General features: G+C 37.7%; 1 protein-coding gene across 2 annotated transcripts; it reads right to left on the reverse strand.

Moving 5' to 3' along the window:
* Positions 1 to 3,256: 3,256 nt before the first annotated feature.
* On the reverse strand, positions 3,257 to 19,379 carry gc2 (guanylyl cyclase 2). 2 transcript variants are annotated; one of them, XM_056258938.1, is made up of 19 exons: positions 18,578 to 19,379; positions 17,193 to 17,497; positions 16,763 to 17,111; positions 16,590 to 16,674; positions 16,395 to 16,491; positions 16,186 to 16,311; positions 15,295 to 15,375; positions 14,989 to 15,165; positions 14,070 to 14,226; positions 13,822 to 13,971; positions 12,122 to 12,270; positions 11,089 to 11,252; positions 10,755 to 10,947; positions 10,424 to 10,598; positions 10,238 to 10,336; positions 7,334 to 7,428; positions 4,796 to 4,881; positions 4,624 to 4,712; positions 3,428 to 3,548 (listed from the first exon to the last, which is right to left on the reverse strand). In XM_056258938.1, exons 1-18 carry the CDS (start codon positions 19,329 to 19,331, stop codon positions 4,625 to 4,627), a joined length of 3,330 nt encoding a protein of 1,109 aa, XP_056114913.1. In that variant the 5' UTR covers positions 19,332 to 19,379; the 3' UTR covers positions 3,428 to 3,548; position 4,624. The 2 variants fall into 2 exon arrangements, with proteins under 2 accessions (XP_056114912.1, XP_056114913.1); XM_056258937.1 differs by lacking the exon at positions 4,624 to 4,712 and having other exon boundaries at positions 3,257 to 3,548.
* Positions 19,380 to 19,686: the final 307 nt, after the last annotated feature.

Consider the following 19,686-nt stretch of genomic DNA (forward strand, 5'->3'; position numbering starts at 1 on the left):
GCTGGGCCTTTTCGGTGATACGTCAATGTGACTGACCAATGGCTTCACTCGGAGTTTCATTGAACTGGCAAAGTGACGTCTCATGATTGATAGAGTTTTGTCCAATGATTTGATGCAAAGCAGTTTGCGTCATAGGATATCGAGCGTTCATTGGCTGTAGCTTTTGGCTGAAGGGTCATCCGTCCTATCACAGGCGTTTTCATGGTTCCTTGTCGTCGGTGTTGTTTATCCCTTTCGTAATACGTATCACTTGATAGTTTTCTACTTACTGCAGCCGATTGTCTAATTACCTTTGTTACGTGTTTGCCAATGAATACATCCTTTTATCCCATTATTATTGTATTTTGCCGGTGATTGGTATTTTCAACTCAAGAAGTCTGGATTTGTAATGTACTAACTTGCAAGCCACTCGTGTTACACTAACACTACCTACAGCAGCACTGGCAATTAAAGGTGTTTTGTAAGTGTGTTGAGAGAATGTTCTTGTAAATTTAAATTTCTTCACATTTCTGTGGGACATATGCTCGTAACATCTTCATCTTGAATATCAAAACTGTCAGTCAGAGGCAGATAGATTAATAATAGTAAGGTTTCATGATAGCAAAGTTCAAAATCAATACCTAATCATTAAGATTGTTTAGTATAAATGACATTGTTTGGAGAATTCATATTCTGACTTTCTACTAGCTTTTAAAAATTGCCATCAATTACAATTATTATTTTATATATAGACTCAGCAAAAAGTCTTTTTACAATGACCAGGAGTAATGTTTATAAGAAAAGTTATGATTTTATTTTGAGGCAAGCTAATTTGATGAAATCCAGATAAGCTTGATATATCTTTATTGAAAGGGGTTTGAACAATGTTTTTCATGCTTGTTCAATGAACCACATCTACATGCACCTTGCAACAGTCCTTAAGACACTACAGGACGTAGACAATTAAGTTCACAGGTCCAATAACTTAGGACCTTTCTACTGACTCTGAAAAACACCAGAAGAAAGATGGCCAGGGTCGCTGCACACTTGTGTGAACATGCTATTGGATAATATAGCAATTCAGTCACCCAGTGCTGTTTAATATATACATATATAGGCTATATTTTTATTTTATTTTAAATGATTAATTAATATTAACTTTAAATTCTATAAATTACATTACATTATTAATACCTTTTGTTATTCAAGTTTAAAAACTGTTCCACTGCCAACATGTCTCATTCACACGATGAAACATTTCACCCTGTTTGACCTGCTGAGAAATTATTGTGAAATAATTACTTGGTTCACTCATGTGGAACTACTATAAGGTCAATAACAAATTGAAATGTGTTTTGGTGAAATAGATATGAGGATCAATTTTGATTGTCTGTTTAATTGATGGCCAGTTGGCATGATGATTTCATTTTCATTAGAAAGCTTTTTCAGTGAGTATTTTGTGCCATTGTTTTCCCATACAGAGACATTGATGCCTTAAGCACAGTGTGACTTCTGAAATACCAAAATGTATTATTGAAAATATAAATTTTAGACCGATTTAAAAAACAGCCATCCAAAGACATATGGCAATTACACTGAGAGAGTAAGAAGAAACAGTTAATAATGATTAAAAATCACTATCTATAAAGTATTGGGTAATCTTGCTGTGAGTTTTTGAACAGGTTTTGAAAAAAGGTAATCTGGTTAGGGGTGACCTGGTGGCTCTGCAGTCTTATGTCTTATACGAGTCAGTACTGGATAATCCACATAGGGCATGATAATGTAGGTCGCCATCTGCTGCGTTTACTGACATCATAACAAGAGGGCACTGTTATACTGTATTTCTTTAACTACAGTGTGACTGCAAAGTATTTCAAGACATTATAATACAGTACACGCACATTAGCACAATCAGTATTAAACTATAGCTAATTTTAAATAAATGACACCTGATATTTTCAGATATTGTTTTTATTTTTACAGTACATGTGGAATTTATTAAAAAAAAATTTAATGAAATAGTAGTATTTGTCTACACATATACACTACCATTCAAAAGATTGGGGTCAGAAAAGGTTGTTGTTGTTTTTTAAACTATGTGTACTATTATTCCATTTCAAATAAATGCAGTTTTTTAACATTACATTCATCAAAGAAAAGTGAAAATAAAATATTTCCTAAAAAATATGAAGCATCACCACTGGTTTCAACATTAATAATAATAAGTGTTCCTTGAGCAACATATCAGCATATTAAAATGATTTCTGAAGGATCATGTAACACTGAAGACTATTATTTAAAATAGAAAACAGTTATTTAAATTGTAATAATATTTCTTAATATTACTATTTTTATTCATAAAAAAAATCTCACCAACACAAAACTTTTTAGCGGTATACATACACTAATCCTGCTTCTAAAACCACAATATGGATTCATGCATTGTAATACATATTTTGATATTCTGTCTCACCTAGTTTTCATGGTTATCCTATTATTATAGATTATGCTAACTGACCATGTAGAAAACACCTCATAAAAATCATATCATTTAAATTGCCACTAGTTATTCCCTTTAACACATGAACACTTATACTATCTAAAATTAGAATATTCAAATCCTCACAGGGACATATGCACCATATTAATACTGGTAGCACAATTATGTGGGCTTTTCTAGTTTATCTCAATACTATATTTACTATTTTCTTCAGTCACAGACATGTTTTCTAAGAGGGGGGATAATCCGCAAGTGAATGGTGCGAATTGATTTGTTATGTGTTAAGTCTTTGAGCTGGACCTGACGCCATTCTCTCGCTGAGTGGTGGATTCCCACAGGGTAAATGTAGCTTCTTGTGAGACTTTGGTTCATTTCAAAAAGGTTGTTCTGGTAGAGAATAGAGCAATGGGACAGAAATGTATCTTGTATTTCCTACAGCTGTACATGTTAAGTGAGGTGAACCACCAAGACTCCAAATGAAAGGTTTATCTTATGAGACGGTGAACAGCAATATAGGTTCAATATGGTTTGATATGTTGAAAGCTTCTCCAAAGCAAATGTTCTAATGTTCTAGTGAGAGAAAAAAAGTGCAGGTACTCCCGACGGTTGGAATTGCGGTCGCAATAACGGCAACATAGGAGAAGTGCCGGTACGCAAGAAAAAGTGAGGGTACGCTACAGATATAGTATAGCATAATAAAATATAGTGCGACCCGGCCCACTTCGGACACTGGTTTTACCAAAAAGCCTGACTTTCTACCATAACTGAGAAGTCCCTGTTCAGTAAACTGTACACTTAAGCTTGCTTCATTAGGTGCTTTTAAATGAAAAACAGACTGAAAACAAGCAAAGAATGTTTTGGTGCTCTTTTAACTTGTTCTCCATTTCTTCACATTCCATTTCATTCTGAGTACAGGTGTGGGTTCAAAAAGGCAAAGGTTAAAGGTCATCAGTGATGGTGGATCAAGACATTGCCCTCATCGGCTAGGGTGAGCTGAGCAACCTGACGCACAGTGGAGATCTTCTTCACCGCCTTCTTAAGCATCACTTTAAAATCTCTGGATTCAATTCTGTAAAATAGAAAAACAAAGAAGGATCACACCTTAGTGTATCGAATACATCACCAAATGACAAAACAATGTTTTTGACTGTCCGTCAAAAACATTTGTCCCACAAAAACATCAGAAAGAGAAAATTATATTTAAGAATACATTAATATCAACTTCATTTAACTGTTATATATAAATATATATATATATATATATATATATAAAGTGGTTTAATTTGTCAATATTATAGTCCCCCTGTGGTGAAAATCAAGTTTTTAAAGTGGTTTATATGTCATTTTATTGATCAAAGATGAGTTGTAAGTGATAAAATTATTGACTACAGGGGGACTTTGATTATCTACATTAGTTAACAAATTAACAATAATGCAACAAAAAAAAACATTACAATTTATCACTTGGAAAAGCACTGTAAACTTGTGAATATATATATATATATATATACTTTGTTTTGGTCTATGTTAAAACATGAAACACTGAGAACACACAAGACATTCAGAGCATGACAGAACACACAAACAGAAACATAACAGCATGCCAAACATAGCCAACGATCCATTTTGAAAAGCCGGCTATCCATATCTGAAGAGTGCCATCCAATCTGGAAGGAGAGAGCTTTAATAACCACTATTCAGGCTAGTCACAAATCTTTAAGACCAAAAATATCTATGAGGGTGTACAAAGTTACCAGAAATGACGACATCACCAAATCACACACACAGACAATTTCATTTTGATTTAAGGGTTAGTTTGGTAAAAATCTACTACATTAAAAGTAAATTTTACATTAAAAAACTTCACGTACAAATGTATAAACTGACAATTGCAGAACTGAACAGAAAAAATTTGAAATAGTGGAAAGATAAATGCATAATGTAGTATCATCTGAGAAACATTACTTGAAAGTAGAAGAACTGAGTCTTGTGTATGATTGGAGAATGAACCCAACCAAAATGGGAAAAATTGGCAATAGCTTCCCACAGTGACTCTTTACCCCCTGTCTTTTCATCCTCCCCACCTCCCTCAACTCCCTGTGCCACATTGAGTAATGTTATACATTCTCCATGCATAACATTACCTCAGTTTTTCTTCTTTGCAAGCTGCGCTTCTGCTTTCCACTTCTTGTATGCGGCTATCTCCTCCATCTGCAAGCCATGAGCCATTTGCCTGAAAAATACATTGGAGAAAATAAACAGAAGACACACACACACAGACTGCAGGACACAGGCCACGGAAAGGCCTCCGCTTACCCTGACTTGAGAACGGGCGGCGTAGGGAGCGGTTTGGTGAAGCTGTCCCTCCCTGTGAGCCAGTAGGTTTCTTCTATGCCCTTGCCCTGTGGAAAACAGAGCAAATCCAATCCATTCAGATGACCTGTCGATCTAAACCCATCAACTGGATCATTCAAAAATTATTTTTACTTGTTGGATGGCACTAGTAAAAGAAAAGTGAGAGAATTTACTGCATTTGGAGACAAACCTTAATATCACTATTAGTTACTGGCACATTATACCATTCAGCTGCCATTTTGGGAAAAATGTATCATTCAATTCATGCCTCAATTAGCATACAGTTTGGATTGGCGGTATGGTTCCGTTCTGGGAAAGAACTCCCTGCGCATCCATGCAGCCTATCAAGGATAAGAGCAGGGAGAGTAGCAATAACCCCCCTTAGGGTAAACAGAACAGAACCAACATGAATGTATTGCAGATATCATTCATTCAAGATTTTAAAATACAACAAAATTCGAGAATTTATTCTTGATTCAAGGGGAATCAGAATGCCAAATGCTGACTGACGAGAGGAGCTGGGGATGGAGGAGGTTAATTAGGTCCTGAGAAACGTGATAGCAGCTGATAATACTGAAGGAGCTTATATACACTCACCTAAAGGATTATTTGGAACACCATAATACTATGTTTGACCCCCTTTCACCTTCAGAACTGCCTTAATTCTACGTAGCATTGATTCAACAAGGTGCTGAAAGCATTCTTTAGAAATGTTGGCCCATATTGATAGGATAGCATCTTGCAGTTGATGGAGATTTGTGGGATGCACATCCAGGGCACGAAGCTCCCGTTCCACCACATCCCAAAGATGCTCTATTGGGTTGAGATCTGGTGACTGTGGGGGCCATTTTAGTACAGTGAACTCATTGTCATGTTCAAGAAACCTATTTGAAATGATTCGAGCTTTGTGACACAGTGCATTATCCTGCTGGAAGTAGCCATCAGGGGATGGGTACATGGTGGCCATAAAGGGATGGACATGGTCAGAAACAATGCTCAGGTAGGCCGTGGCATTTAAACGATGCCCAATTGGCACTAAGGGGCCTAAAGTGTGACATGAAAACATCCCCCACACCATTAAACCACCACCACCAGCCTGCACAGTGGTAACAAGGCATGATGGATCCATGTTCTCATTCTGTTTACGCCAAATTCTGAGTCTACCATCTGAATGTCTCAACAGAAATCGAGACTCATCAGACCAGGCAACATTTTTCCAGTCTTCAACTCTCCAATTTTGGTGAGCTCTTGCAAATTGTAGCCTCTTTTTCCTATTTGTAGTGGAGATGAGTGGTACCCGGTGGGGTCTTCTGCTGTTGTAGCCCATCCGCCTCAAGGTTGTGCGTGTTGTGGCTTCACAAATGCTTTGCTGCATACCTCGGTTGTAACGAGTGGTTATTTCAGTCAAAGTTGCTCTTCTATCAACTTGAATCAGTCAGCCCATTCTCCTCTGACCTCTAGCATCAACAAGGCATTTTCGCCCACAGGACTGCCGCATACTGGATGTTTTTCCCTTTTCACACCATTCTTTGTAAACCCTAGAAATGGTTGTGCGTGAAAATCCCAGTAACTGAGCAGATTGTGAAATACTCAGACCGGCCCGTCTGGCACCAACCACCATGCCACGCTCAAAATTGCTTAAATCACCTTTCTTAAATCACCACACCCCTAAATGCATTGAAGCAACTGCCATGTGATTGGTTGATTAGATAATTGCATTAATGAGAAATTGAACAGGTGTTCCTAATAATCCTTTAGGTGAGTGTATCTATACAGTGATAGGCGTTGTATTCCTATAGGTAGACGTGGATCAGCTGAGTCAGCTGAGAGCTTGATTATAACGTGACCTGCCAGAACTGACACTACGCTTGATATTTACACGGTTTTACCATCACCAAACCATTGTAGCATATAATGCACCATAACACATTACCATTCAAAAGTTTTGGGTTAGTAAGATTTTTTAAATGTTCTTGAAAGAAGTCTTTTATGCTCACTAAGGCTGCAGTTATTTGATTAAAAGCACAGTAAAAACAGTAATACTGTGAAATATTATTACAATTTAAAATAGCTATTTTCTATTTCAATATATTTTCAAATGTAATTTATTCCTGTGATGGCAAAGCTGAATTTTCAGCAGCATTATTCCAGTCTTCAGTGTCACATGATTCTTCAGAAATCATTCTAATATGCTGATTTGATGCTCAAGAAACATTTCTAATCAATGTTAAAAACAGTTGTGGTGCTGCGAGAAAAAAAATGCAGGCCTCTTTGATAAATAGAAAATTCAAAAGAACAGCATTTATTTAAAATAAAAATCTTTTGTAACATTGTAAATGTCTTTACTGTCAATTGATCAATTTAATGTGTCCTTGCTAAATAAAAATATTAATTTCTTTTTTTTTTAAACTGACCCCAAAATTTTGAAGTAGTGTATAAACAAGTAATTGTGAGACAAATTATATGAAATGTTTTGGTTTGTCCTACAGATGAATTCACCTTGAGTTCTGTTCTGGCTCTCAGCTCTACTTGGTACCCCAATTTCAGCTCCATCAGGATATTCACTGTACTGGAATGGACATGGATTCTGTACGCTGCAAACACACAAACTTTAAGTGTCTTTTTTTTTTTTTTAAGAACTTTAAGAACAATTTCCTTGCCCGGCAAAAGCAAACTATACAATTGATGACAGTCACTGAATTTCATTGATTATAGAGATGTTAATAATTTGAATCACTTTAATGTAATGAGACATACATGATTGATCTTTGAAATACAGAAACAGAATTGTTTATGGTGAAACTAAGGCTGTTTCTCAATATGCGTTTTTGAAAGGTGAGTTCACCCAAAAATTAAAATTCCAAACCTGTAAGACCTTCGTTTATCTTCAGAACACAAATAAAGATATTTTTGATGAAATCCGGGAGGTTTCTGTACCAGCCATAGGCAGCAACGTCATTGCAAATTTCAAGGCCCAGAAAGATAGTTATGACATTGTTAAAATAGTCCATGTGACTACAGTGGTTCTTTAATGTTAAGAAGCGACGAGAATACTTTGTGAGCGTAAAAAACAAACAAAAATAACGACTCTATTCAACAATCTCTTCTCCTTCATGTCAGTCTGCTATGCTGATCACGTTGTAAACACAGTTCAGCGCTTCCAGGTTCTACATCAGAATGCCGGTTCAATTTTGGCTGACGACACATGAGTGTGATGCTGACGCAGGAGTCAGCATCAGCATCAATGAGCCGCCGTTCTGACGTCGCTTCATAACATTAAGGTTGAATCACTGTAGTCACATGGACTATTTTAACAATGTCTTTACTACATTTCTGGGCCTTGAAAGTTGCAATGACGTTGCTGCCTAATGTAATTTCAGAAAGCTCTCGGATTTCAGCAAAAAATATCTTAATTTGTGTTCCGAAGATGAACGAAGGTCTTAAGGGTTTGAAACGACATGAGGGTGAGTTATTAATGACAGAAATTAGATTTTTGGGTGAACTAACCCTATAAGCAATCTTGCGTCCTTGTGTTCTTGTACTACATCATCATCAACCGTCGAAGTTCAATTCCAATACTCGAGAATGCAAGAACAGAGAATGCATGTAAGTACCCAGATGTGTTCTTGATATCGAAGGATGCATTGAGTGCAGACTTAAGAGAATCGAACAGTTAAAAATCCAAGAAGTCATTGTGGGCGGACGACGTCCGGAAGCCGGTAAGCTTGTTCTAATGGTTCTCACTTAAGAGATTCCCGCTGAAAGCTCGCAAATACGTGATGGCTCGTGAAAGTAAACATTTGTCGTTTTATCTGGCATCATTTTAATAAAGTTATAAATACCTAGAGAAAGCCTGTAGTACTTTTTAATTGGCATATTTAAAAGAATCTTAAAGTTGACAAAGCGTAACATTAAATATACATACTCATTTACACATACTAATGTAAAATAAAAAGATGTCCAACAATAACAATAATGTAAGTACTAGGGGTGGAACGGTTCATGTATTCGTATCGAACCGAAACGGTACGGGCGTCACGGTTCGGTGCACGAATTTACACGGAGAATACACGGTATAAAAAAATTTAAAAAACTCGCGTGCAAATTAATTAATGTATTGCGGAACTACTGTTAGATACGCGGGTTCTTTAGGGACACATAATCTGTACCATCGGCTTAGCTCTGAACGCGCGTTCACTTCAAACGTTGGCTTTGTACGCGCGTCCTATTCGCTTTGGACTAGCGTCGAACTAGACGCGAATTTGAAGCTCTATCGCGTTTGGTGTGACCGCATAATGAACAGGCTGCGATGTCAAGATTGCAATGCTGGAGAGTGTGTGTGTGTGTGCGAGAGAGAGAGAGAGAGAGAGAGAGGCGCGCGGGCGCGATCGAACTGTGTGTGTGAGAGAGAGAGAGAGAGAGAGAGAGAGAGAGAGAGAGAGAGAGTCATTTTGTTTATACAGATCATTAAACCTGCAAAGTGTTTACTTATATTTGTGTACACTCGCAATAAAACACAACATTGTGCTTTTGTCACACTGTAAACTCTTGTCAAACTGTAACCTACAACTGTCACCCAACCAAAATCACATACACACTGTTTTAAAAGCAAAACATATTTATCCAACTCCATTTCAAAACAGTCTGTCTTTTGGACATTCGTCATATTGCATTGGTTCTTACACATTCAACATTGATTAAAAAAGAAAATCGAATGTGTTTTTAATGGTAGTATTATTTTATACAGAAATCAATTATTTATAATTCAGATGAGAATAATGTTACATTGTCAATTAATAATGTTAATTAAAATTAAGGAAAACAAATATATTGATCTGAAATATAGCAAAATAATTTTAAGTTAATAGTACAATTACCAAACATTTCGCAAGGTCTTTTTGTCTTTTTATTAATTTAATTAATAAACTAATTATATAAAACTATTGTCAGTGCACTACAAATAAACTGGTTCTATGCCTTTATTAATAAAACTTATTTAAAAAATACAATGCCTTCAGCATTTTTTGTTTTGCTTTTTCCCTCCATTGTACCGAAATCGTACCGAACCGTGATGTCTGAACCGAGGTATGAACCGAACCGTGACTTCGGTGTACCGTTCCACCCCTAGTAAGTACATATTTAAATAGGTTATGACATCTGTGATGTTATGTTTTATTCATTTTGCATTGGATGGTGCTGTCCCACTGCCTAATATGTGCTGAATGGTCAGATGAGCAACAAGATCACAGCGCATCTCAATTCTCACAAAGATGCGTTCTGTGTCCTTGTGTCCTTCCGAGCTCGTTCTTTTAAGGTAGCCTGGAAAGACTGGTCTCCACGAGAACGCAAGTCCGATCTTTGCGTTCTTAGAAATTAGAAACAGTCATAGTGTCACATGCTTACGCAATCCAGTAGACTCCATTCTAGAAGCAGTGGTAACCGTGTCCCCGAACAGACAGTACCGCGGCATGGTCAAACCCACTACACCAGCCACACAGGGACCTAATAAGAAAGCATACATAACGTAAATGAAATGTTCAACATTTTTTTACATTTCATCTTAAACCAAATGGCATGGATCCGCCTAACCTGAGTGAAGTCCTATTCGGATGCGGACCGGTACATCAGGCATATGCCTCATTTTGAAGGTACCAACAGCACTCAGGATGTCCAGGGCCATGTTTGCAATTTCGGCTGCATGTCGGTTTCCATTGGGCACGGGCACACCTGATGCCACCATGTATGCATCACCGATGGTCTCCACCTGCACGCAATGGAAACAGAGACTGAAAGATTATGATATTCATGACAACAATGTTACATGGTTACAACAAAACAAAGGAAATCTCTGTGGAAGCAAACACATTTGCTTATACAGTGATTAAACAATCAAAAAAGCTATTTAATAAATGCAAGTTACCTTATAGACATCATGATTGCCGATTACAGCGTCAAATGTTGTGTAAAGGTCATTGAGGAGGTCAACCACCTCAATAGGCTCACTGTTGGCTGAGATTGTGGTGAAGCCAACAATATCACTGAAATAGAGACTGACACTGTCAAAATGCTCGGGTTCAACTGTAGTGCCCAGCTTCAGAGCCTCTGCCACTGACCTACAGAGGATTAGGTAACGAGAACAAAAGACACTTTAAAACTGCACACGTTTTACTCAACTAAGGGAATGAAAGTGGTTCCCTAATTATTTCTTAGTGTGATGGTAAAGTCATAACTGTGACTGTGTATGGGTCGCTTACGGGGGCAACATTTGTGTGAGGAGTTTCTCAGTCTTTTGTTTCTCTATTTCCAGCTCCTCTGTCCTTTCCCTGATCAACTCCTCCAGGTTGGAGGAATACTGCTCCAACATTCGCAACATGGAGTCTATGATGTTGGTCTTTTTCCCTTTATTAACATTCTTGAACTGTAGAGAGATAAGAGGGATACAGAGAAAGAGAATATAAGAATACTGAGCTCTAAAGTGATCCCAACAGCTTACCAAAGCATTCTGCTATTAGTCTCCATTGCATTGTAGTTATTCAGGGACCAATGTCAGTAATCTCTGTTTAAATCTTATAACCTTTAATAATTGCTCTGTAAAAATGTTTTTAAAAAATGCTAAAGTAAAAACCTGTTACTGGAAGCTAACTTACCATATAAAAAATGTAAAATGTTGAACATTGCATCATATGTAATTTTACTGTAAAATACTATCAAATGTATTGTTTTTGGAAGTAGAAACCATGTAATTTTTCATTGAAAAACAAAAGGATATTCCCAGAAGTTCCTATGTGACATTATATATGATTAAATTGTATTTAAGTAATGATGTTTCTTCTCATTTTTGTTATGAATAATGTACATTATAGGGTGATTTGTGTAATATTTCATGTTGTTTAGTTAATGTTTATGGCCTTCTTTTAGTGTTGTGTGTTACCCTGATGTTGTATGAGTATTTCATGGACAGACCACTTATGATGAACTGATTCTATTTTACCACCCGTATACCACCTGTGGTGGTTATCAGTAAATTTGTTAAGGTAAAAAAAGAGATGGTAAGTAGGTTAGAGTCTTGACATTATTTCACTTAATGAAATATATGATTAGTTGTAAAATATACAGGCCATACTAGAAGTACTGTCAAAGCATTTATTATACATTGAATTTCTGGCAACCACCACTGCTGGTTTTTAGCTGGATTTATTTTTTACAGAACTATTGATTTCTATGAGAGAATAGGAATAATATCATGTGACTTTACGGTGATGGTTTGGCAGAGTTGCTGATGTTCACCTGGTCAAAGATTTCTTCAAATGGGGGTCTTTTCTCTGGCTGTTCGTTCCAGCAATTCTTCATAAGCTGAATACACTCCATCGGAGCGTGGTCTGCAGACACGATGGGCCGGCATATTGGAGGAGGCTTCCGGACCTTCTGGATGATTTCTATATTATCCAGATATATTAAAGACTTACACATTGCAAAATAACTATAATAACTTGTTTACGCAACAATCTAGCAATATAGTCAAATAATAGTTACAGTACAGATACAGTATTACTATAACTTGTACATTAATTTGAAAGTAAATATTTTCCAGATATTTTAAAAAACATTGCTAATATATTTATGCATGATAACATACAGCAGCTTTTATATTTAAGGAAGGGGGCCCTTGAAAGGGGATCATCATACACTCACCTAAAGGATTATTAGGAACACCATACTAATACTGTGTTTGACCCCCTTTCGCCTTCAGAACTGCCTTAATTCTACGTGGCATTGATTCAACAAGGTGCTGAAAGCATTCTTTAGAAATGTTGGCCCATATTGATAGGATAGCATCTTGCAGTTGATGGAGATTTGTGGGATGCACATCCAGGGCACGAAGCTTCCGTTCCACCACATCCCAAAGATGCTCTATTGGGTTGAGATCTGGTGACTGTGGGGGCCAGTTTAGTACAGTGAACTCATTGTCATGTTCAAGAAACCAATTTGAAATGATTCGAGCTTTGTGACATGGTGCATTATCCTGTTGGAAGTAGCCATCAGAGGATGGGTACATGGTGGCCATAAAGGGATGGACATGGTCAGAAACAATGCTCAGGTAGGCCGTGGCATTTAAACGATGCCCAATTGGCACTAAGGGGCCTAAAGTGTGCCAAGAAAACATCCCCCACACCATTACACCACCACCACCAGCCTGCACAGTGGTAACAAGGCATGATGGATCCATGTTCTCATTCTGTTTACGCCAAATTCTGAGTCTACCATCTGAATGTCTCAACAGAAATCGAGACTCATCAGACCAGGCAACATTTTTCCAGTCTTCAACTGTCCAATTTTGGTGAGCTCTTGCAAATTGTAGCCTCTTTTTCCTATTTGTAGTGGAGATGAGTGGTACCCGGTGGGGTCTTCTGCTGTTGTAGCTCATCCACCTCAAGGTTGTGCGTGTTCTGGCTTCACAAATGCTTTGCTGCATACCTCGGTTGTAACGAGTGGTTATTTCAGTCAAAGTTGCTCCTCTATCAGCTTGAATCAGTCGGCCCATTCTCCTCTGACCTCTAGCATCAACAAGGCATTTTCGCCCACAGGACTCCCGCATACTGGATGTTTTTCCCTTTTCACACCATTCTTTGTAAACCCTGGAAATGGTTGTGCGTGAAAATCCCAGTAACTGAGCAGATTGTGAAATACTCAGACCGGCCCGTCTGGCACCAACAACCATGCCACGCTCAAAATTGCTTAAATCACCTTTCTTTCCCATTCTGACATTCAGTTTGGAGTTCAGGAGATTGTCTTGACCAGGACCACACCCCTAAATGCATTGAAGCAACTGCCATGTGATTGGTTGATTAGATAATTGCATTAATGACAAATTGAACAGGTGTTCCTAATGATCCTTTAGGTGAGTGTATTTGTGTTGTCTGTCTCATCAAAAAGTTTGAGGAAAAAAAAAAAACTCTGGAATAGATGGTGGGGTCATGTGACTTTACCATCACAAGACTGCTCCAGCATACAGAACGGAGGCCCTCGCATAACCACCTCTTGCATGATGATTGAGAAACTGTACACATCACCATGGTGAGTGCCATACAAACCAGGGTGGGACCCTCTCAGTATCTCAGGGGAGGTCCACAGCAGGTCTATTGGGGTTAAAAAAAATACATTTACATGCTATGTAGAAGAAAAGGAATATGGAAATGCATAGAAATAATAACAAAAGACTCACAATAAACCTTACCTTCAGCTGGCGGTTCAACATAAGGAAACTTTTGAGATTCCAACACCTCATTGTAGCCATAGTCTGTGATTTTGAGCACAAAACGCCCATCAACCACACAGTTCCTGGACTTAAGCCTTCCATGACAAATGTTCCTATGGTGTAGGTATTTCATACCCTGCATGCCAGTCATGATAAACACACACACAAGCATGCATGTTATGTAACTGCGAATTAATTTATGTAACAAAAATGTACACACTAGAGCAGTGTATCTCAACTGGTGGGTCGTGAGCTAAAAGTGCGTCGTGGAGTGTCCAGTCAAAGAAACAACATATTTTTTTCTGAATCAAGACTTTTATTTTGAAAGACGTGCATGAAAGCTGTTGACTCTTCTGTCATACTCAGTTTAAGTAAAGTGTGCCTGAGAAAAACGCATTGTCCTGATTCAGTATCTGCAGTCAGATGAGATGTTGTCAGGCTATATGTCAGTGTCATTATTCTAATGTTATTTTCGTAACTTGTTTCGAAATAAAAAGTCTCTCATCTCAGAAAAACGAACTTTCCTCTCCTGTCAGACGTTATAGACCTTATTCACAGAAGTGGCATGTTTGATTTCTAACGGGAATGAAAGTGAGGCTATGAGGGATAGACATTCTATAGACATAGAGTGTTTCTGGATCTGACAAAACACTGCAAAAATATCTTTCCAAGAAATTTCAGTAGACAAAAAGTGTATATAAAAAATACATATAATTATGTATAGATAATATATATATAAAATATTCATATTATAATTCATTGTCTCTTTTTGTGACATGATTTAGGAATAAATTCAGAAGACATTATAAATGTGTGCTTTCTTTATTTCAATGTTGATATATTTTAAAAGGCAATCTTAATGAAAAAATTCAACTAATCACATACTTAGTAAGAGTACCTTGATGAGGTCCAGAATGAGAGAGGACTTGAACATCCAGTCCAGTTTGACATCGTCGTTGACCAACAGATCTTCCAAGCTGCCACGCGAACAGTACTCTGTTACTATGGCAAAGACTCCGCAGTCGTGGAAGAAGCCTAGAAAGGTGTTTATATTCTCGTGCCTCAAATCTTTCATCTGGAGTATAAAGAACAATTGTATGATTATTTGTAATAATCAATAACAGAGAACACAGAATGTGGTTCTACCAACAGAAGGAGTACTACACCTAAAGCTTGACTAAGTAAAATCAGTGGCAAAACCAACCAGTTCAAAAACATCGCTGGTATTAGGAGTGATGCTCCGGAAGTTTCCATACGGAAGCCGTTTCAGCCACGCCCAATCACCCTGCCAAATTAGAAACATTGTAAAAATGTTCAAAGTAGTATACATTAAAGAAGACTTACAAGTTTTCCACACATTTTTCTATGAAGTCTACTTAAACATGAAGTCATAATCTAGTTTTACGTGACCATTTTTCACCATTCATCCGGCCCTTAGAAAAAAATGCTGTTTTGATTTTTAAGATTTCTATATGTAAATTACCTCTTTTGTGATTGACTAATCTCCATGTATAATACTGTTCAAAACTTTGGGGTCGGTACGTTTTTTTTTCTTCTATTTTTATATATTCTAAAATGTAATTTTTTCCTATGATGGCAAAGCTGAATTTTCTCCAGTCTTCTGTGTCACATGATCCTTCAGAAATTATTCTAATATGCTGGTGCACAAGAAGCATTTCTTTATTATTATCATCTTTTGTAACAAAGTAAATGCCTTTACTGTCACTTTTAAACAATTTAATGCACCCTTGCTGAAAAAAAGTATTATTTTCTTTTTTTAAATCATTTTACTGACCCAAAACTTTTAAACGGTAGTGTAGTTCACACGGTTGTTCAACAAGGTTGTTCAAGCAGCTGAGCTGAATACTGAAATCACATTGATATGTAAATGTGGGTGGTCACGGTTAATGGTTACAACATGACACTTTCTAATGATGTCGACTCGTATTTGCAGCTTTGTTTTCATAAATGGTCTATGTGGACTGGGGAGGGATATTTCGGTTGAGAATGTAAAATCAACACTCTATCTTGAACTCATTTTAAAGTAAGAAGGAAAATCAGCCATTTTGGAGAACTTATTGAGTTGTTCTTTTACCTCATAAATGACGATATTTGAATTGTCATGGGTGGCTGGCGATTGGCTAGAGAACGGAGACTTGAGGCTTCGCTCTGAAGTGCTCATTCTCGTGTCACTGGCCTTGCTGTCATCCAAGCTCAGCTTCTGTTTTTTGGGAGGGTTAAAGTATTAATTATCAGAGCATGTGAATGTTTGTTTGTTTGTGTGCACATGTGTGTGTTACTGACCTTATTGCTCAGGGAGGGGTTGATGAAAGTGACGTCATTTAAAGTCAGTAAAATTTTGTTCGGTCCCCGCATCAGTCGGATCTTATTAATTTTACGCCTATAGAGAAAGTTTAGAAATATTCTAAACAGTCTACACACTCTGAAAACAAACTTTATGATAAATGTAGGTTATAATTCGTTGATGAATAGGCCTACCTGATGCAGTAAGAACAGCCAATCGAGAAGAAGAAGAACAGAAAACCAGATAGGAAGATTAAAACTATATTGAAAAGATTCACACCTGTAACACAAAGGGTGATTGTTACATAATGACATAAAATGCATGCATTTCGATGTTTTAGTGAACACGGTACTATGTACACACTCACCTCCACGGCAGATGATCCCACGTGTAAACCAGCAGCTGGAATCAGTTTTCGGTGGCCCCGCATTAGGAAAATGAATCGGCCGACCCAGAAAGCGCACCATATCTGTCTGCATCTCTATACGATATGTAGGCTTCAACTCCCAAGAAAAGCCATCTGTGTCCAGCACCACATAGTCCAGCATGCCAAAGTCAGAAGAGTTTGCTTGTAGGCTGACACCTTTGAATAGCAGGTTTCGGGCATTTTGGGCGATGTTCCCCCCAGACATCCATTGACCGGAAGCCCTGACACTTTGCACAGCATGAGCCATGAACACGATGGAGGAGTAGATGGTGCCAAACAATGGGGACACCTGTAGAATGTGAAGGTTTTGCATTAGCTATTAGCATAGTTTTGAAACCATTTAACGCCCCATTGTAAAGCATCTTTGTACCTGCTGTGGTTTAAGGTGCCTGGGCAGCTCTCCTTGCTCCTGGGCTTTTTCAAAAGCTTGGTAGAAAGACTGTTCCTTTGGAGACTCAATAGTGATGGTGAGCACGGCATCGTAGGCTCGTAGCAGCTTGCTGTTGTAGCGCAGGGCTGGATGGGTAATGTGATGGTAGGGCAGACTGTAAAAGAGAGTATCGTAAGATATAAACACCAACGAGCCGTCAGTCATCCGCATGTCATGAGCTGTCTCCAATAGCATCTTCTGGGCTCCTCCACCAATCAACACCGAGTGCATAACGAGGATGACCACTGCAAACAAAAGCATTGAGAAGAAGAGAGGACAGGTAGAAAGCACAGTGGCAAATCAGCAAATCACACAGTAATATCAGCAATCATTTGTAATATCTTATTGTATTTTATTTTATATCATTATATTAAATACAGTGGGATCCAACTGTCTGAGATGACACTGAATATATGTTTTTTCCCCAAAGAATTTTATGATAAACCTGTTTTTAGGGTAATGCTAACCAAGACAGAAGCTACATTTATTTTCATGTGAACTTCTCAGTTAAACTGGTGACAAAAAAAAAAGATATATTTTTATAATTATAATCTATAATTGATTAAATCAAATTCAAATATAATTTGTAGTTAGAAAAATTATATTAAATTAATTAATAAATAAATAAATAAATAGAAGCATATCACTAGTGGTCTTAGACATTTGGACCTCACCACCACAACCATTCAAAAGTTTGGGGTCAGTAAGATTCTTTTTTTTTTTTTTTTTTTTTAAGAAATGTATACTTTTATTCAGCAAAGACGCATTAAATTGATCAAAAGTGACATTATATAGATTTATAATGTTACAGATTTCTATTTCAAATGTATAAAATGTTGTTCTTTTGAACTTTCTATTCATCAAAGAATCCTGAAAAAAAGTCAATGTGTCTTGAACAGCAAATCATCATATTGGAATGATTTCTGAAGGATAATGTGGTACTGAAGACTGGAGAAATGATGCTGAAAATTCAGCTTTACCATTACTAAAATATATTACATTTTAAAATATGTAAAAATAGAAAACTTTTTTTATTACAATGTTTCACAGTATTAATGTTTTTACTGTATTTCTGATCAAATAAATGCCGCCTTGGTGAGCATAAGAGAATTCTTCCAAACACATAAAAAAAATCTTACCGACTTAATACTGAGAAAGTATCAGTATCAAAGCAAAGTTTTGAAGTAAACTCATTTGGAGTGTAAATTATGGAATAACATGGAACTAGTGTGTCCAAAACAATAGTAAATGTTACAGTTTAACATGAGAGCAGATACAGTATCAGTACATAATATCATCTGACATTAGCAGTGTTTTAAACTCACAACGAAGCTCCGCCACTTTCTTGACCTTGACCAGGGTATTACGCATGCTGGTGTGGTCATTACGAACAGATGCCACAATGCCAACAGGCATTCCATGACCACGCAGGGCATTGGCCAGCCTTAAACCCGCCTCCACCCAGACATCCTCGGCTGATGAAATGATGCCAACATGTGCCCAACTAAAGTGGCGCATTAAGCTCAGCAGCACAAGGGAGGGGAGGGGCATGGTTCGGGCGAACGTAGGGTGACTGCGGGCATCATCCAGCTCATTTCCAATACAAGACCAGGAAAACACTGCCTTATTCCAACTCTTACCTAAGAGAGAGGCAGCTTCACAGTAGCCTGGGTTAACTGGACCTATAAACCCAGATGCACGTTTATAGTAACCAAGAAAACGGGCAAAAGACTGAGATGTCTCACAGTCCTCCTCCAGGATGACATAATCGAACGTGATGCCCTGTGAGAGGAAGGGGTCCTTGTTGATGTGCTCCACAGCTAACCGCGCAGCCACGCCGGGCTGGGCTTTGGTGAAGAGGGGGTCACATGACCAAGGCCCCACCACCCCAACCCTTACAGTGGCAGCAGAGGTGGCAGGGAAGAGGCACAGAAGGCTTACAGTGGACCACAGTAGCCAGAAACATAAATAGGTATGTTTATGATTATTAGAGAAATGGAAGCTTTGGTCAGGGGTCTGGAGTCCTCTGGTGGCCAATGCTGGAAGCAAGCTGTGAAAGGCACTGGATGACCGTTGCATTGCAAAGTAACGGGTCAGCCACGCAGCTGGTAGGTTGGCACACAGTGGAGCTCCTTCACTGTCACATGAGAAATGCCCTTAATGTCAATCATTCCATCAGCAACAGCAAACTAAGAAAAATAAACCATAGGTAAACTGATAGAATTGATAAATCTGTTTGCAAATAAAAATGATATGCAGTAATTAGCATTGTATGTGGTAAAAATGCTTTCAGAACAGCAAAAATACATTAATGAAGAAAGTGCATAAGATTAAATCTATACATTTGTGCTGGTTATTAGTGGTGTAGGATTTGAAGGGAGAGGATTGCTGAAATCCTGTTAAGAGTAGCCTACAGTATAATTCAGTAATTCTT

This window comes from Rhinichthys klamathensis, unplaced genomic scaffold, assembly GCF_029890125.1.
Source record: "Rhinichthys klamathensis goyatoka isolate OS25496 unplaced genomic scaffold, OSU_Roscu_1.1 h1tg000161l_1, whole genome shotgun sequence".
In the NCBI taxonomy this organism is placed as follows: domain Eukaryota; kingdom Metazoa; phylum Chordata; class Actinopteri; order Cypriniformes; family Leuciscidae; genus Rhinichthys; species Rhinichthys klamathensis.